This window comes from Callionymus lyra, chromosome 6 (genome assembly GCF_982586985.1).
Source record: "Callionymus lyra chromosome 6, fCalLyr1.hap1.1, whole genome shotgun sequence".
In the NCBI taxonomy this organism is placed as follows: domain Eukaryota; kingdom Metazoa; phylum Chordata; class Actinopteri; order Syngnathiformes; family Callionymidae; genus Callionymus; species Callionymus lyra.
The window spans coordinates 8,650,404-8,668,839 of record NC_141823.1 but is presented as its reverse complement, the minus strand read 5'-3'; the positions used below and the strand labels follow the sequence as shown (position 1 = coordinate 8,668,839).

At 37.4% G+C, this 18,436-nt stretch overlaps 1 protein-coding gene across 1 annotated transcript in view; it reads left to right on the top strand.

Annotated features, from left to right (window-relative positions):
• The first annotated feature begins 986 nt into the window (after positions 1–986).
• Positions 987–18,436, top strand: part of slc6a2 (solute carrier family 6 member 2) — a 35,398-nt gene continuing 17,948 nt past the window's right edge. Inside the window, exons 1-4 of the mRNA XM_087793436.1 lie at positions 987–1,064; positions 1,372–1,775; positions 5,796–5,927; positions 9,267–9,504. Of these exons, the coding sequence (XP_087649562.1) occupies positions 1,484–1,775; positions 5,796–5,927; positions 9,267–9,504 (662 nt within the window). The 5' untranslated portion in view covers positions 987–1,064; positions 1,372–1,483. The remainder of the gene's footprint in view (positions 1,065–1,371; positions 1,776–5,795; positions 5,928–9,266; positions 9,505–18,436) is intronic.

Here is an 18,436-nt window from a genome sequence, read left to right as displayed (position 1 = left end):
GACAAAAGAGCTGATAAAAAACATCAAATCGGAATGGTAACTTGCCTGCTTGAGACCTTGGCTCCTATGGGATTGAGTGATGTCTTGATGTCTGTCACTAAAAGAAACAATGTCTTTATAATAACCATTACCCAAAGGCAGCGAGTGGTTTGCAAAATGATGGGAAAGTCATCATATTTATTTGAAATAAATAGCTAATTTTTCTTTTTAAAAAAGTAGTGTCAGGAAGGTTTTTTCTGAAGAAATGTATGAAAAATAAATTCATCTGTTTATCCTTATTACAAAGGTTGGACCTTATGGTTTATTTAAAAAAATGTTTCTCCTTTTTTTTCTGAGGAAATTAATGGAAATGCTCTTAAAATGTTTTTAAAACAGAATTAAACTCGTAATCCTTAATACAAAGTTAGGACCTTTACGGTTTCTTAAAAAAACTTTTTTATGAGGAATTTTTCTTTAAAAAATAAATAGATTAATAAAAAATGAATAAAAATTGTACAAACGCATAGATCTACTCTGAAGTTAAAATGTACTCGTGTGATACACAATACTTTGAATTATAATTTGATACAAATTTGAATAATTGTTTGTTTTTTGGGAATTTTTTTGATATTTTCAAGTTCATAAAATGGACCAGACACCCAAGACGTCCGTTTTAAAGACTGATAGGTAGCAAATGTTTTGTTGGGGGCTTCACGTGGATCTCTTATAGGGGGGGTGGGCAGACCAGGGGGTTAATCATCCAGGTCTGACCATTCAATGGATCTTCATGTTGCTCCAGTCAGGAACAGACTTCCAAAGGAGAAAGTCAGAAGTATTAAACATGTCAAAAATGACATGAAACTTGGAAGACAAAAAAAAAGGTTGATTTTGAAAAATCACGTGGAGAAAAGAGGGAGAAGGAGGGAGAGAGGGGGGGAAAGAGAGAGAGAGAGAGGGACTCTTAAGATCTGTCGCTGGTGGAAGAGGCGAGTCTTAAAGTTTCTCCTAGAATGGGCAGTCTTGCCTCAGACGCATCTGGACCAGAGCAGCTTCGGACCATGGAGAGGTGTCACTAGACTTACCAAGTACGCAGAGTAGTTTCCTTTTATTCGATTCTATCTATTTTTTATACTTATTTGGTTTCATTGAAGTTTCGTTAGCGGCCAACTATACGCGCATCTTTACGCACCGTTATTTCATCGTTTTCCTCGCGTATATTTGAATAAAACACAACTTTATGGGCGAGACTTGATGATTTAATAATGTTTGAAAAGGCTTAAAAGACGATTTTTTGTGTTTCTTAGTTGACATAACTTGTTTGTTTTTTTTGCGCCACTGCGTCTAACTTTACGCGCCACCTGTTCCCTGACTTGTGCGCTTCTCTCCCCGCAGTCCATGAGGAGTCGGCGGTAGATTCGGTGGAGAACTCTCGCTCTCGTCAGCGAGACTTGCCGCCACGATCTAAACGCACCGATCCCCGAAGCTCCAGACGGAACCCCCAAAGATGAACATCCAAGTCATGCCGGAACACAAGCTGTCGTCGGTGGCGCCGCTCAAGCAGTGCAACGTTGAGAAGAAGGAGGTGGAACTGATGCTGGTGAAGGACCAGAACGGGGTCCAGTACACCAGCTCCACCGTGGTCCCCAACTCCAGCAACGGTCCGGTGGGGCCCGGGTACGACAGCGACCGGGAGACTTGGGGCAAGAAGATAGACTTTCTGCTGTCGGTCATTGGCTTCGCGGTCGACCTGGCCAATGTTTGGAGGTTTCCTTACTTGTGCTACAAGAACGGAGGCGGTAAGTGCAAGACTTTGATACCCTTTTATATTCTACTCTTTAAGTGGGTCCATCATAATAATCTATATTGGCAAAAGTTTTCCACCGAAAATTAAACATGTGCGTGTCTTTTTATTAAAAGAAAAGTAATTTAAAGTTAAATAAATCTTTAACTTGTCCTTTTGAACATTTTGAATGCACTTTTTTAATATATTTTTAATAGTCTCAATAGGGTTGATCAATTTGTCTAAGTAATATATAAAATAATAATTTTATATCATTTCTAAAATATTAATAAACTGACACATTTGAAACAGAATTCCTGAGAATTTGAGAAATCAGGAAAACTCATGGAAACAGTGTCTTTGTAATAGCCAGAACATGTTACGGAGAAGCAAGTCAAGTATTTGGATGAACCTAAATCTTGATGAATTAAAATAAGGATTTATACTTCTATTTAAATAAACCTGAATAATACCTAGGGCATTATTTAAAAATGGGGTCCATTATTACCTCCCCCAAGGAGGTACTGAGAGCGTTGGAGTTTGTCTGTGTTAGAGCAAAATCACCGATATCCAAAATTGGTAGAACCGACTTATTTAATATAATAAAATACAATTATGTAGATTATATTAAAAAAAATCTCAAGACTTTAAATGTCAAAGTGGCCATGTTGAGCTCATTGCTGATGAGGACATTTGAAATGTAAAAATAAACAATATTTATTAGATAAATATATATAACTATGTAGATTAATAGATAATAAATAAATACAGAGCAATAGGGTTGAAAAAGCAAAACCCATAATTAGCGGCTTGGCAGAGGTCTGCGCTCTCCTCAGTGCTTTCCTGGTCTCCTAAAGAGCAGTTGGAGCCGAGCCCAGCTACTATAGATATCTATAGAGCTGTGCACACATAATGAAGACTTGTGTATGTTTCGGACAGTGGGAGGAAACCAGACTGTAAACCCCGTGTAAGCACAACAAGCTGGACTTGAACCGATGACCTGCTTGTTGTGAGGTCCCCCACCGCAGTGCTGTCAGGTCACTTATTCCCAGTTCACCAGGGTACCTGGCGGCAGGAGGTAAATCCCGGTGGCAGGCAAGGCAGGGCACTCTGGAAAGGTTGCCAGTCTCTTGACAGATTCCGGTCATTTTAAAAATCATGAAACAAAGTTACTGCTGAGTTATATTCATCCTAGTCTGGCCTAACCCGGACTGTTTACATGTCCATGTCCCTCCACATAAATGATTCACTGAAAAATGTATAATAAAGGAAGCTTAAATATGTTCATTCAGGGTCTAACAAACGTAAAGATGTGAAAAATGATTTAATAAAACATTAAAATACAAAACCGTAAGAAGCAATTATTTTACTTTTTTATGCACATTTGATGGTCAAATTTGTCAAATGATAAGTCTTGTGCATAATTAACTACATTAAACATTATATATTCACTGAGCTGACTGTTTGAATTTAAGATAAAGTCAAATGTACTAAATAGTAAAATAACACAACGTAAATGAGTTAGAAGGGAGTAATACAACCATTGCATTCTGTTTTAATTAATTTTAATATTACAAGTTCTTTACACTCTACCTCAAACTTAAGGTCCGGGGGCCTAATCTGTTCTGCCAAGTCATTAAATGTGGTCGGTTCAGATTGATGATCATGATGATGACGTTTTAAAGATGCTGTAGTTAAGATAAGAGACAGATATTGGGTAAAAATCAGCATTTATGAAGATGTTTACGGAAAACAAAAAACAAAACTATTGATGCTGGATTCACCATCCAGAAATTCAAACATCATTTCACTTTGATACTTTAAATTGATGCTTTAAAGAATGAGTTTTAATCATAACTTTATTCATGTTTTTGGCCCCTTGTGTGATTGAGTTCGACACTGCTGTTCTGTTTTAATCCGAAGAGGCGTAAAAATCTATTAAAAATAATCGTATCTTTGTTACAAACCCATTTTAAATTAGGTTAACCAGGACACTGTCCAACTTGTCCTTCAAAAAATTAAACGACATGATTAATTTCCTTTTTCAACAGAGGCTAAATTAAATAGAAGCTTAATTTTTACTGCTTATTTTCGTCATCCAGTTGGAGGAACAGTCCTACTACGACTGCTCTCTTTGATCCACTGAATGGACCTTCCTCTTGCATAACAGGAAATGCTTTACAGAGTCACTCAAACAGCAACAGATTCTGTGTAAACTATTTACTTTTAGCCTTCGGCAAAATGTAATGCGATCGCTGGGTTCTGATCTCTGCGCTGCCGAAGGTAATTACAACCCTCAGAGGGATTTATTCTCCGAGTCATCAGGTGTCAAACGTACTGTACCATGACAAGACACAGGAGGATTTATCGCGACCCGTTTTACGCGGTAATCTTGGAGTTGTTAAGCGTTTTACGGGCGCCTCTCAAAGACCGCTTGGGTCGCGTCCTTCAGATCATTTTCGTGATAACGACTTTTGTAAACGACGCAGCCGCGCTGAAATATGACTGTTTTTAAAATAATGACACGCACGGGTTGATCTTTACGACTCCAAGATACATATGCTGTGAGAGGAAGGTGTGATCTTCCCACCTACACTCTTATGCAAGACAGAACACATGAAAGGGAGGAGGTGTCAAAAACCACAGGGGCCAAAATATTTTTACAAATCTCAGTCACAATATTTAGCTTTACCAGACTTTCTATGACACAGGTCAGTGATTCTTTCTCAATGTTTTGATCAAGAATAATTATCTTTTTTTTTTCTTTCTTCATCAAAAATTCTCATTAAATTCCTGTCATTCCATGTTGGTTTTTACTGTAATTGAAAATCTTGTTTGATTTGAGTGTCTCTTAAAGTGATGTTGGACCTTTATTGTTCTAGTCAGTATGTGTCTGTTTGTACAAAACTCTCTTTTCATTGAAATATTTACATTAGAAAATTATCTTAAGTCCCGCCCACTAAAAAAACTTTGTTTTTCTGGAGATAAATCAGGTTTACCATAACCACACCCACTTTTCTGTGATTGGTCAAACACAGAGGTGTGTCACCGTATGTCACCTATCACAGAAGTCTCCACCTCCAAGTGACTTGTTGTATAAACAAAGCAGGGCATGATTACAGCCGGCTAGAGGAGGAGTGAAGCCATTATTTCGTCATAATGGACTCTGCTCTTGTAACCTCTCGTTCGCCCAGATTTCTGACAGGGGAGAACTTTATGAAGTAATAAGTTCAAAACATGGTCATGATAAGAGACTTACTGCATCTTGGAGAGGAAGACTTCAACATTTGAAACATGACAGTGAGTCAGGAGTGTTGGAGTTTTATATTAGTTGACCTTTAAACACTGGCATCTTTGTAGGTCATGATGTCCACGAAAAATGAATGTACTTTTATTTTAAACCAACTTTTCTTGGCGGCCACATTTGGCCCTCGGGCCATGAGAGTAGTATCAGTCATCGAGAGTTATGAGTTCAAGAGGGGTGAAGAAGAGGGTGCAGCCGTGGTTAACACTGACAGGTGTGATATATTTGACAGTAAAATATCAGCAGCTCCTGGGAATGACGGGGGAAAGACCAGTTCAGAAACACTGGAAATGATGGATGGTTTGGATGGCGATTACACAAAATGAACACAACCAATTAGAAGTGGATATTAAAAGTGTTTCTTTCTAATCACGTTGGACGCACAATCATCTTAACCGAATGTGTTAAATCCAGTTATGATCCGGGTCTAATAAATCAGGTTTCCTCCCTTCCACGTGACATCGAGAGAGACTTATGTGTCGACAAAACGCTCCTCTCGTGTCAAAACCACAGCTCTCCGTGTAACAGCCCTCAGCTTTTCATTAGGGGGAGATAATGTGTTGTTGTGTTGCAAAATGTCATTCTCAACTGAATTAGAAGGTTTTCTTTTTCCTCGTCCACATGGATGTGGTTATAGGAAAAACAGCTGGGCGACTTACGCCCGGAAGCTTGCATCATTCATGGCTAATACGATGTGGTGTGAGCTCTTTGTAATTATTCTCCTCATTCCAGGTGCCTTCCTGATCCCCTACATTCTTTTCCTGTTCATCGCGGGGATGCCATTGTTCTACATGGAGCTCGCCCTGGGCCAGTACAACAGGGAAGGGGCAGCGACAGTGTGGAAAATATGTCCCGTCTTTAAAGGTGATGTCCAGAATCGTGCACCTCTGAACCCACCCCGGTCTCTACCCCTTTACCCTTTTTTTTCTTCTTTCCAACCCTTCACTGCCCTTTTGTTCTTGTCCTTTTTGTCATTTCAGGTTACTTGTCGCTAATCCTCACGTCAAGCTGTTGAATTCCACCTTTGTTTGCTTTTCAATTCTCCCGACACGTTATTCCCTAAAACTTCCGACTGTGAAAATAAAAATCAGTTTAATTGTCAACGTATTGATCGGATGAATAAGAACCGGCAGAGAAAATCGATCGAGCATATTACATACTCCGTTGCAGGAAAATGAACTTCCTCAATCGGACAAAACAACTGACCCCAATTTAAATGGTATTGATTAGCATTTTTTTTTTTCCCCTGATTACTCAGATTCAGTCCAATAAGTACGATAAGAAAACAAGTTGGTCAATACAGGGCCTGCAGATTAGAAAAATCTATTGTAATATGGTGCAGTAATCTTACTCTTTTTTTATTACCATCACAAAACTTTCAGTCTATCAGGAAATACGAGCTAAAGGAGCAATTAAAATCAGGAGATTCACAACCCTTTTACAGGAGTTTTCTGACCAATACGTGCAATGTATTTTCTCGGGCTGGTCCAAAAAGAACATAAGATGGTTCTATCTACTGAAGCTTCATGAAGCATTATCCACATGCTGTAGATAGAGCCAACAGGGTAGAGCCTTTTTGGTGTATAATCATTGAGCAACTGAAGTCAAGATAACATCTACTCAGCTTGATATAATGATACTGCTTCATGAAGCTTCATCACTAATAAATACGGGTGTAACTTACATTTGATATATATAGTGTGTCACTTAAATCAAATATTAATAATCAATTGAAATAAACTTTATTCTGTGAATAGATTATTTTAAAATCGATAATTAACTTATTAATATTTATATTTATTATTTTATATACTTTTATATACATTCATTGTATGCAATATTTAAAACATTATTTATTTATTCTGTTTATACTATATTGCACTATTTTTTACCTTTATAGTGACGTGCTTATGAAGCAGTGTCATCTCTTGGGGGCTCAGTAGATGGCAGTCTTCGATCTTAAAATGATTGGAGGATTTATTAAAATTGTTGGTAATAATATAATATAATATAAGATAGCATAATATAATATAACAAAGAGTGCCATCTAGCGATCCTTAAAAATGAGGACAATGCATCATGGGATTTATCAGTGCATCCCTACTTAGTCGCCTTGTTGTTTTGTGATGTATTTCATTTAGCCCTGAGTTATTAATTTAGTTTACCGTGTATATCTTTTATTATTATTTATTATTTGGACTGAAGGATGTATAATTGAGTTGAATCGTATAAGTATTCGTATTCAATCTGAAAGAATAGATACCATTAAGCTTTTTTTTTAAGTCTTATATATTTTCAAATATTGTCCATGACACTGTTGACACAGAGTATAAACACACAGAGACACTTCAAATGTTTTATTTATTCCAGATATAGCATCTGTTTACAGGTATGTGTCTCCATTGTGGCGCCCCCCTCTAATCATATTAATATTTTTGGAAGGTTCTATGGAGTGAACTGTACATTTTTTCCCAGGGTTAAAGCTGCTTTTTGTTTCTATATTTTTAAACCAGTGTTAATAACGTTCAAGTAATTGTTCTTTCAAGCTTTAAAAATATGTCGACTGTCGTCAAGAATGAGATGATTATAAATGTGTTTGAACTCCATTAGCTGTTTATAAAGAGACTAAAACCTATGAAGTCCAGATGGTAATAGGATCAAGTCTAGATTACTTATCCATCACCGAGTTATTAGGAAGAACTCAACTCTTCACGCTAGGCTTTCGTCTGACTCAGTCCAGATTGTTACCCACAGATGTATCTACATATGTTTTTTTTAAAAGAAAGTAAGCACTAAAATAAAACGTTTCCATCCCATCTTCTACTAAAGACATATATAGTTTAGTATTGTGAAAATACAAAAGGGTTAAACCAAAGCTCAGTTTTGATTATATGTTCAAGTTACATGCAATGATCTTCCAAATGTAATGTAAAGAAAATGCAACCGTGACGGTGAGTTTGGAAAAGTACGAGCACATGTTAAAGATTAGAGCCGTTAGAACCGTTTAATCTTCAGCCAAGATCAGATAGGCCAAATTGCAGCTGTAACCTGTGGCTTTAAATGAAATGTAATGTATTTATTTAAAAGGAAATGCATGTCAAAATACCAGTTTTTGAAAGAATGTTTCCATTTCTTAGCGACAGGAATTTGGAAAACGTTTTTAAAACTATATGCACATGTTTAATGGTATAGTCAATGCCAGAAACGTAAAAAAACAAACAAAAAACAACGTGTGTAATCGCAGATACACTTTTTTTTTTAACTAAATAAAATAAAAAATAAAAATAGGTATAAACCAAAAGATTATTAGGAAACGTAACCATAGTCAATGGAGCAAAGGTTAGTTTATGTAAAATTCAATACCCTAGAATATGAAAACATGTCAAAACAACCTCATGACCTTCGCTGCACGGCGTTAAAGGTTAGTGAAACAAAACAACGATTCATAATTGAATTCATTCTATCCTCTGGCACCGAATACAGATTTTTCACAATTTATTTTCATCGTATTTGTTATTAGTATTACATGTTATATTATATTAGTATATTTAGTGTGTATTTTGTTAATCTTTACATTTGGATGGTTCATAACATGTTTTATCTGAATAGTTTCATAGCCAAGAGTACATTCTTGCACTTGTTTATATTTCTGTTGACTTGTATCTCGAAAAAAATCCGGTGTACTTTAAATCAACATAAACTTTCAAATACACTTGCCTTATTCAAATCACGACAAATAGGTTTTAAGTTGATATATTGATGGTTTCCTGTTATCAAAGCACTTATTGATAAAGATATACCTCACTAGGAAATACCGCCAAATCCACAGACTTTGCCAAATACTTGGAGTACTGTAACTTATTTTTCTGTTTACGATTGAGGTGATGTTTGGAAAAGAGGCCCAAAAACAGAACAAGAATAGAAAGAAAATGTTAAATAATCCACTCTGGGAAAGTATTGGTATCTCCAGGTTAGTTTTATGTTCAGGTCAATATAATCCTTGATGGCCTCAAATACCTTTTATCAAAAAGCAGTTTCCATTCTCTACTGGTTGAGTTATACTAAAAATAAGCAAAAGGCTTCTGCTTACTAAATTAAAAAAATTTATTGAAGCCACAACATATAATCACAGACTCAAGTACAAGTGAGTTCAAAGGTGATATCTTGAAAAAACGTGGCTCCTAATGTCTGTTGGTCCTCCAGGTGTGGGATACACGGTGATCATCATAGCCTTCTACGTGGGCTTCTACTACAACGTCATCATCGCCTGGTCCCTCTACTACCTGTTCTCCTCCATGACCAGAGACCTGCCTTGGCTCAGTTGTGGCAACATCTGGAACAGTGAGAACTGCACCGACCCCCTTGCCATAAACGGATCCGTCCTTGGGAACGGAACCTCCTACGCCAAGTACAAGATGACACCTGCAGCAGAGTACTATGAGTAAGTAGCCCCTTCTACCCATCTTTATCTCTTGACTAGTTCTACCTTGAGAACATACCTTTACCAGTTGGCCTTTCTTGGAGTGTTTTGTCACTTGCGTTCACCATACGCAGTATTATATTTTTGGTTATTTTATTTTTTTAAATGCTTGTGGATATGGTGGACCATGGTAGTGTAGTCCACAATATGGTTTCCTCTTCCAAAAAAGTACACAGGGTAGTTCAGAATTTTAAAATGTATGTCGCTGTGAGAAGGTGTTTGTCTCTGTGTGCATTACATTTTCTGGCTGGAGATTTCCAGGGTCCCCGATATGACACCAGTTTAATAGGGTTACCCTACTGGGTAGATGTCAATCTACTTATGCGACTTTGCCTTCCTCTGCCGTATGATGTTGCTACACTACATCCTGATATTGCTGCCAAAAGAAACAAGAGGAAATAGAACATTTTCTTCAAAGGAAAACCAGAAATTGGGGGAAGGTTTGGGGGAACAATGGTTTCAAAAACAGTTCAATGCCCTAAACCACAAGGATGTGGTTGATAGACACACATGGTCTATTCACAATGGATTAGTGCTGAGATTTCCTTGGACTTCTTAATCAAAGTTAAAATATTGGCACTGATATTGTGTGGTATAGTGTGGTGAAGATGAATCCCAAAAAGACAGGGGTTTTCTGGATACCATAGATGTTACTGTAGTCACCTCAACGCCATGGCACTTAATAAACATTCTATGCAACACAAAAGTTTTACTTCGTGTGATCCAAATGTTTGCAGGGTGAACTTTAGACACAAAGAGTTCAAATGGAATCTTTGAAGGGGAATACCACAATAAAAAAAAGCTCTATCTGTTTATACTTCAAGGACAGCGGGACCTTTCCTGGCTTGACTGTGCTGCTACAGAGGAAGCCTGTGAACCGACACAATAGCCCAAATGCTAAGAGTGACGCACAACAATAATACAGTCAACATTAATCCTCCATAATCTTGAGGAAGGTTTGACAGCCTGTTAAACTGCACTTTGCTCGTACTGTATCCCTGGAAATCTTTACAGTCGTAAGTGCTAACAAAAGCTGACATAAGTAAACATTGTTAGTCTGGCGCGCCGGCCAGTGTTTACATGAAAGGTCAATTCCAGTTAAATTCAACAGGCCTCGAGGAAAATATCAAGCGTGCTTTAAAATTCGCGTGGGACGGTGTTTTTCGTTTCATTATCAAATTTCAAGTGCTCCTGATACCGGCAGCTGAGGAGCGTGGTGGAGCACTGAAGACTGCCAAAACATCATGAGAGGAGGAGACGTCACACACTAACACACCTGCACGCAAGTCATTACATAATAAACGGTATAGGTTTATGGAAAACAGTGCTACTATTGTGCAATATATAAGTCCGAGTCCAGATTTACTTTATTAAAACTTCTGGAGTCTCCTTTCTGCCAGTTCGGTACAGCAAGTTTAATAGAAACAAGAACTAGAACAAAGGTCAAACAAAAGAACAAATATAAGGGATGACAAAGTGCAAGTATAAAGATCAAGGATAGAAATGAAAAAAGGATACAAAGATTAATGTAGGATAGAATACATCATCCTTTCACTCTGCTCCTGCCCCCAAATTCAGAATTAAACAGCCTGATAGCAATAGGAATGATTAGTTCCTGTGTCTTTTAGTGTTGCATTCGTGCACGTCATCTGCTTCTTTGTGCACTGATGACGGTGTTCAGAGGACTGTCATCGATGATGGAAATAAATTAATAAGGCAGGCACGCATAAAGGTAGTTTGAGTAGTTGGTTGGGTTCGTACCAATATATCCTTTCATTCCTCCTGGAATGGTTTTAGTTGGATATTGGAGGTCAAAGTCCAAGACAATAATCATCGGTTTGTGGTGGGTTTACTGTCCTGTTTGGAGATGATGAGCAAGGCTGGGTGCACTGAAAGTATTTGTGGGATTGATGTAGGAGTAGAGAGAGCTGAGCCAAAAGACAACCAAAAATTCACAGGATGAAATAGAGATTATGTAAAATTTACATACTGAAGTTCAAACTGGATGTAGGAAGGATTTGGATGAAGACTCACTTCACTGGTGTCCCATGGAAAAAAAGCAAAGAAAAAATGACAACTAATAGTTATCAAAAAGACAATATACAATCAAATCTTGACGATAAGTCAACTTTCTTGGGTACGCTAGATGACAGTAGAGTTACTGATGGCACATTATTTATGAGCCTATAAATCGCCTTTTGACAACAAGATTGGGCCGTATTCAATTCTTGAATTATGGAAGTTGTCTTATTTATTTGATTGGCTAGCTTTTTCTCATGTGCTGCCACGTATTTTAGTTGGTTTAACATTGCTATGTACACTTCACATCTGAACGAAGTTTTAAATTGTATCCCTCGTCTGTCTATTTCGTTATCGTTATGCTTTTTATCTTTACATTAAATGTTTTTTTTCTCCTTTTCCAAACATACCTGTGCTTCAGGTGATCCCTAGTTTCCTTCATAAGACCAGGCCCAGTCTTGGAGTCGTCGATGCCCTCATCCAGAAATGAAGTGGATGAATCTTGGATTAGCCTTTTTTATAAGAAATTCTATTCGAGGACGTTTCACTTAAAGAGTGATTAAATAAATTAAAGTCTCTCTGGTTTGTAAGTAGATGAGAAAATTGTCCAAATTGTTGTAAATGTGACTACAAGGGAATCATCTCAGATTGTTTCGTTTGTTTATTTTCCTACTTTATTTAGTGGCCATTTATTATTTATTCTCCTGCTGGTTTTATTTGCCCAGAGGAAAACAAATAAATGTGGTGAAATCCACACCTCATAAAACTGCATTAACAAGTGTTTGATCGGTTTACAGTTCATTCAGCAGTGGTTTTAACGTTTTTCTCTCTTAGATTTATTGAATTCCTTTTTTTTCCCCCTCTTTTCATAATTTTTCATTTAGCAGTGAGTTGTTGGGATTGGTTTCTCTAACACAGGAGCAGATCGTGAACCAGGAATTGCTTTGTTAGTGTTTTTATGATAACACTTCACAGACCACATTCATTTTAAGTGATTTGTCTGTGTAAACAACTGGCAAACAGCGCGTATGTTGAAAAAACAAAGGCAGATTAATTGTTAAACTGAGCCTAAGAGTCAGTAGTTTACGAACCACAATCTTTAAATCCTCAAAACCAACACCAGGTATTGGTTTACACCTCAACCGGCTTGATGAATTGCTCTTGAACAAACTTTTCTTCATTGATTGTGTTTCAAGTCAAACCTGCCAAATACATTTAAATCCTCATGTCAACAAACAGCAAACCATTTTCTTAACTAGCTTTCAAGAGTGTTGCATTACTCTGCACTTCCCTAAAAGTCAACACATAATTGGACGGTAGATCATGATTTGGAAAAGTGTTTAAGCGAAAAAAAAACGAGTTAAGATCATTATTGATGCCCAGCCTAGACAACGCAACAGACAGATATTTTCAGCAGCTTACATATAGTTAAACATCATTAAGTTTAGTGTGTTTTACAAGTGCTTTCATCGTGTTTTGATTCCATTTATCACAAGTAATGTAGTATACATGTTTTTATTTTATTTAATAAGATTATATTTAACATAAAAATGTGGATTCAATTCCTTAAAGACGGATTACATAAGAAATTACATAAGCAGATCAATGACATGTATAGATAATTCCATTCAAGTGTATTCACTCAAGATTTCATTGCAACATTGAGCCATCGACCTTGAATTATTTTAAACTTTGAATGCTGTTTTTGTTAAACAAAAAAGCAAGTGAAGTAAATATTCATCCAAAAGGAGCAAATCAAATTAATAAAATCAAGTGATGGACTTGTGTTTTGAAAAGATCTGCTTAAAAAACAAAAAAAGTCAGATGGGATTGCATGTGAAAGTAAGATGGATATAATAATAAATGGCAGTTTATTTTCCAAATGTAAGTCGGTCTTTCAAAGCTTTCCCTGTTTTCATTTTTCATGAAAGGGTTTGTTAAACGCAACAAAAATAATGAATATCAGGTCAGAATTTCAATGATTGTCATTTAAAAAAAATATTTATGAAGTTATTCCATTCATGTCATGTTTCAGCAGTAAAAACATTCGGCTGAAGATGCAAAATGCCTGCCAAAAGATGTTCCCACCAAAAATAAAAGCCTAGAATTAATTTCCTGAGACTGGATTGATTTACATTAAAATATTTAATTAAAAAAATCCTGGAGGTACTGCAGGCGTTTTTCACATTTTAACCTTAAAAATCATTGAAGCAACATTTTTATTTACAGGCTCATGTGACCTCGGGACTGGAAACAGTCTGTAAATCTCATCCTATAATTCTCCGTCGACTCGAATTTCACTCCTTCGGCTCACTTCCAACCTGGAGAGTGCATTCTTAAGTTCTATTTTGTCTTGCTGTAATAAACATGACCACATTATCTGCCAGACCTGGATGAAATTTCACTAAAGTTCTGAAACAAAATCAGTGACAAAATCACAAAGATCCCAATCATAACTGGAAAATGAATGATCTTATCACCAGGAATTCAAACCAGGTTGGTATATTCACTCATACAAGGACCAAATATATGACTTTTTTTAATTTTCCGTTGGCACAGGAAGAAATATCCCTGTCCAAAAGATAACAAGCGTTTAGAACAAATTATTTACTCCTAATTTGCCAAGTAATTTATTGGTAAATCATGTTTTGAGTTATCAAAATTTTTATTGCGTTAAAATATTATTTTGACATCCAGTCATAAGCAAAGAGGAACTTACTGTGGAAGACGGTACAGTTTGTGGAAACATCACTATCCATGTGAGTGATGCTATGAGTCAATGTGTTTGACTGTAACTGGACTGAAGGGATTTGGAGAGAAGATACGGTGTGTTTACTCGTGTTATCGTCCTTATCAGATCAGCAAAGAGGCCGTAGGGCATTGCAACACCAGCGTAAGACATCCAGGTCTGAGCTCAGACTTTTAATTTTCTCTTCCCAAACACACTGATGTCCTCCAGTTGCTATCTGTCTCCCCGAAGACCTCACCGCTTTGAATTTATTATCAGCCCGAGATAAGCTCAAGGGGACATTTAAAGATGCTTGGTCTCTTTTGGAATGTCAGTCTGAAATGTACTTGATGTTGTGTAAGCAACCTGAGTATCTGATCCATGTGTCGTTCCTCTATTTAACGTCACAGGTCACGCAAATCTTACCTCAGAATAGAAAAAACATGCTTTTTTAGATGTTTATCTTGCAGAAAGACATTGATTCCTGAAGAAAACTGCAGTTTTTGGAATAGATCTTTTGCTCTTCTTTTTGCTTTGTCTCTGCCGCCGGCTCATCATGAGTCTTTAGGGACAGATAGTTCTCTTTGTACCCACCGTCTTAACTACAGTGTTTACAATGTCTGTCCAACAAATATGCCAACACAATGAATTGTGTGAAGAGGGGAAAACTCACATACCTCTGACACTGAGGGTTTTGGTCATCAAGGAAATGGATTTTACGATGTCGGTTTGTAAGTGCTTTCCTCTCAAATGTCTGACTATCTTTCCTTCTTCCATTTGAAGTTCAAATCAAGGATTTATTGTTTAGTTTTGTAACTAAGGAGGAAAGCATTTAGAGATGACAGTCACGCATCTTTGTTAGTTAAAGCCATGAACACATACAACTCAATTTATCTTGAAGGGTTTGTAATCTGTTCCTTTTTAGAGTTATAGACAAACATGTTTGTTTACTTTAATGTAGCGACTGGAGCTCAGTTGTCTTCATCTTTGTCCAAAAAGACACTTGAAAACATCCAAATACCTCCATACTGCTCGTCTGTAACCTCCCTCTTGTATTGAAGCCTCGACGAGAGGAATTGTTTGGGAAAAACTCGAGTAAATCAATTATTTAGGCTCATTTGTGGTGGAAGTTCAACGATGCAGACAGGAAGTAATCTCGGTAAATATCGCAAGCGCTTCCAGTGTAGACAGTAGACTCCTTGCAAAATGGCTATTACATGGAGGTACAGTATATGGATGTTTTTAAGTGGGTCTTTTGGGAGGAAGAACACTGAGATCATTTCACTACTTTAAAATGATCATACCTTTTTGACTATAACTCCAAAAGTGAATAGATTACCCTCAAAAGAATCCCAACCCTTAGTCTACATGAGGGTGAGATAAGTTTTAATTGTATTGCTTTAAGTCTTTGTAGATTCTCAGTTTTCCAGGTCATGGTAATCAAATGGGCTTCAAAGGTGAGGTAACTGGACTGAGTATAGTTTTAGGAAAACATGTCACCTCTCAGCCAAGAGGCTTCTTCAGTTGCAAAGGAGCTGGTTTTAGGAGCCAGTAGATATCTTCCTAGGAGCATGGCACCAGTTGAGAGTAGTTGGGATCAATGTGTGGTTGTAAAACCCATTTGGGGGTTAGGCCTTATGAGGGTCGTTATCATCTAGAGAGGGTCGTCGGGACTCACTGTCAGGTGTGGATGTTCTTAGGAAGAGAGTTCAGCTCTTCATTGTAAGTGACTCAGAGGTGATTCCTCAGACCCCCCACCTCTGATGGCTTCTTTAACTCTTACCTGTCTAGCCAGCACATGTATGTTGCTGCCCAGAAAGTGGCATTCACCTTCACCAAGCTGGAGAATCCTTCTCTCAAGAAAGGCATAACCTCTTGGTCACTTAAAGTACTGACTTCACCTGGGTTCTTGTGACGGTCACACCCCATTTGACAGTAAGAGTCAAGGGGATAACAACCCTCATTAGACCTACCACCCGGATGGGTTTCTACGTCCCGCACATTAATCCCAAATCCTCCCAATTAATCTACTTCATTTGATTTATTACAATTTCGGCCACTTTCTAATTTACCGTAGATTTTTGAACGGTACATTAAGTAATGTGAGGCCAACAAGCCGCCCTTTGCACTCTTATAACACATATTCAATTTAATTTGAAGAGTAGAGTTGCTGAGAAGATTATTCACCATTTGTGCCAACTATGAACAAAGCCTTTTTAGTATTTCACTTATCCAGGGGTCCTGTTTGCAGCAGTTTTCGGCAGGGAGGCAAATACTTTTCTTTCCCCCAGTACATCATCCATTACTTTACCAAGTTGTTCCCAGGGAAGCTAAGAAAGCATGCCCTAGGTCTACCTGCTGTTGAGACCCTGAACACATCATCCAGACAGAATCATAATCCGATTCCTAAACCAGATTATCTGTCTCCTCTCAACGTGTATTTTTAAATTTATTGAACAAAAGAAATGGACTCTACTAGCGCTTCCCACAACCAGTCTTTAATCCTTTTACCATTGAGCTAAAGTGCGATAAACTGAAAATATATGTATTACCTATTCTTTTAATCAATAACCACTGCTTTCCAGACAACATGACATAAATAATCTGATTTCTGACCTTTGCCTTTCTTTAATTTGACAAATACAATGTAACCTCCGAGCTAGGTGACATTTCAGAAATCCCGCAACACATGACCTCAATGGCAACAGCACTTGAACTCCCCCCCAATCTTCTATTGTAAGAGCACGCTGAATGCCTCATTTCCTCAACTCTCCTCAGCTGGAAGCAATAATTTAGAGTGAGGAAGGAAGAGACGAATCCATCGCTGCTTCTATAATTGCGTCACGAATAAGCGCTTGCACTTTGGAACGCTCACCTTCATTCAGAAGCCATTATTTAAAGCTCAGCAGGAAAATAATTTAGTAGGACTTGTTGAACTGTTGGACTCCATAGAAGATCGTAAAGAGAACATATTCCAGCTCCGAGTGATGCCAAATACGTAAAGACTTACAACACATGTCAAGTCAAGCCAAGCCGGGCTCATTAATTGAGGAAAAAAACTGCAAAATCTTGTAAAAGAATGTCTTAAAAAACAAAAATTACAGACAGAAAAAACATTGAAATATTATTAATGTACTATTACTATAGCCAATATACCTATGTTCACTATTTTTATTATCCTGACAAATCATGTTTTATGAAGGCATTAAAGAATGGGGTAAGAATGATTTCTGTTGCCTGACTCACTCACATGTTTCAAATGTTGAAGTCTTCCTCTCCAAGATGCAGTAAGTCCCTCATCATGACCATGTTTTGAATTTATGGGCAGTACTGAAATCTGGGCCAAGGAGAGGTTACGAGAGCGGAGTCCATTATGACGTAATAATAGATTGTAATTCAATCCTCCTCCAGCCAGCTGTAATCACGCCCCCGCTTTGTTTATAGAGCGAGTCCCCTGTAGGACTTTTGGGATTAATGATGCGTGGTGACCTTGATGTTTGAGCAATCACAGCAGTGTAGGTTTAGTTTTGGTAAACAAGATTTAATCTCCAGAAAAAAAACAAATGTTTTCAGTGGGCACGGCTTAAGATTGTTTTCTAATGTAAATATTTCAATGAAAATATAGTTTTTTTTAACAGACAGACACTGATGATACAATAGAGTCCAACATCTGTTTAAGACCCACTTAAATCAACACATTAGTTGACCTTTGAGATGTTTGTCATCAAACGGTCTAATCCAAGAACAGATTAGTCTTTCTCTAACCCTGACCCTGTCACAAGGGTAACAATTTGGGAGGTTATCCCCCGATACTCAACCCAGAAGTACAGTTCAAGGTCGTGGTGAAAGCCAGTGGCTTAATATATGTGGTGGCTTTCCAAAAGTATTCAACAAAACTAAGATTGTGTTCCCTTAACTCCAGTAAACGAAGAAGGACACGCCTCGAAATTTGGTAGCACAGGCTCAAGAATAACCATCAGTAAATAAGAGTCTTCCGAGTTTTCACAAGACACTTTAAAGTGTATCCAAAAGAATGCTCCAGAAGTGCTGAGGACAATAAGACAAACAATAAATATAAATAAACAAGGGGCTCCAAGGTGACATGAACCAGAAACATGTCAAATTTCACCTTTGTTCCAACCTAAA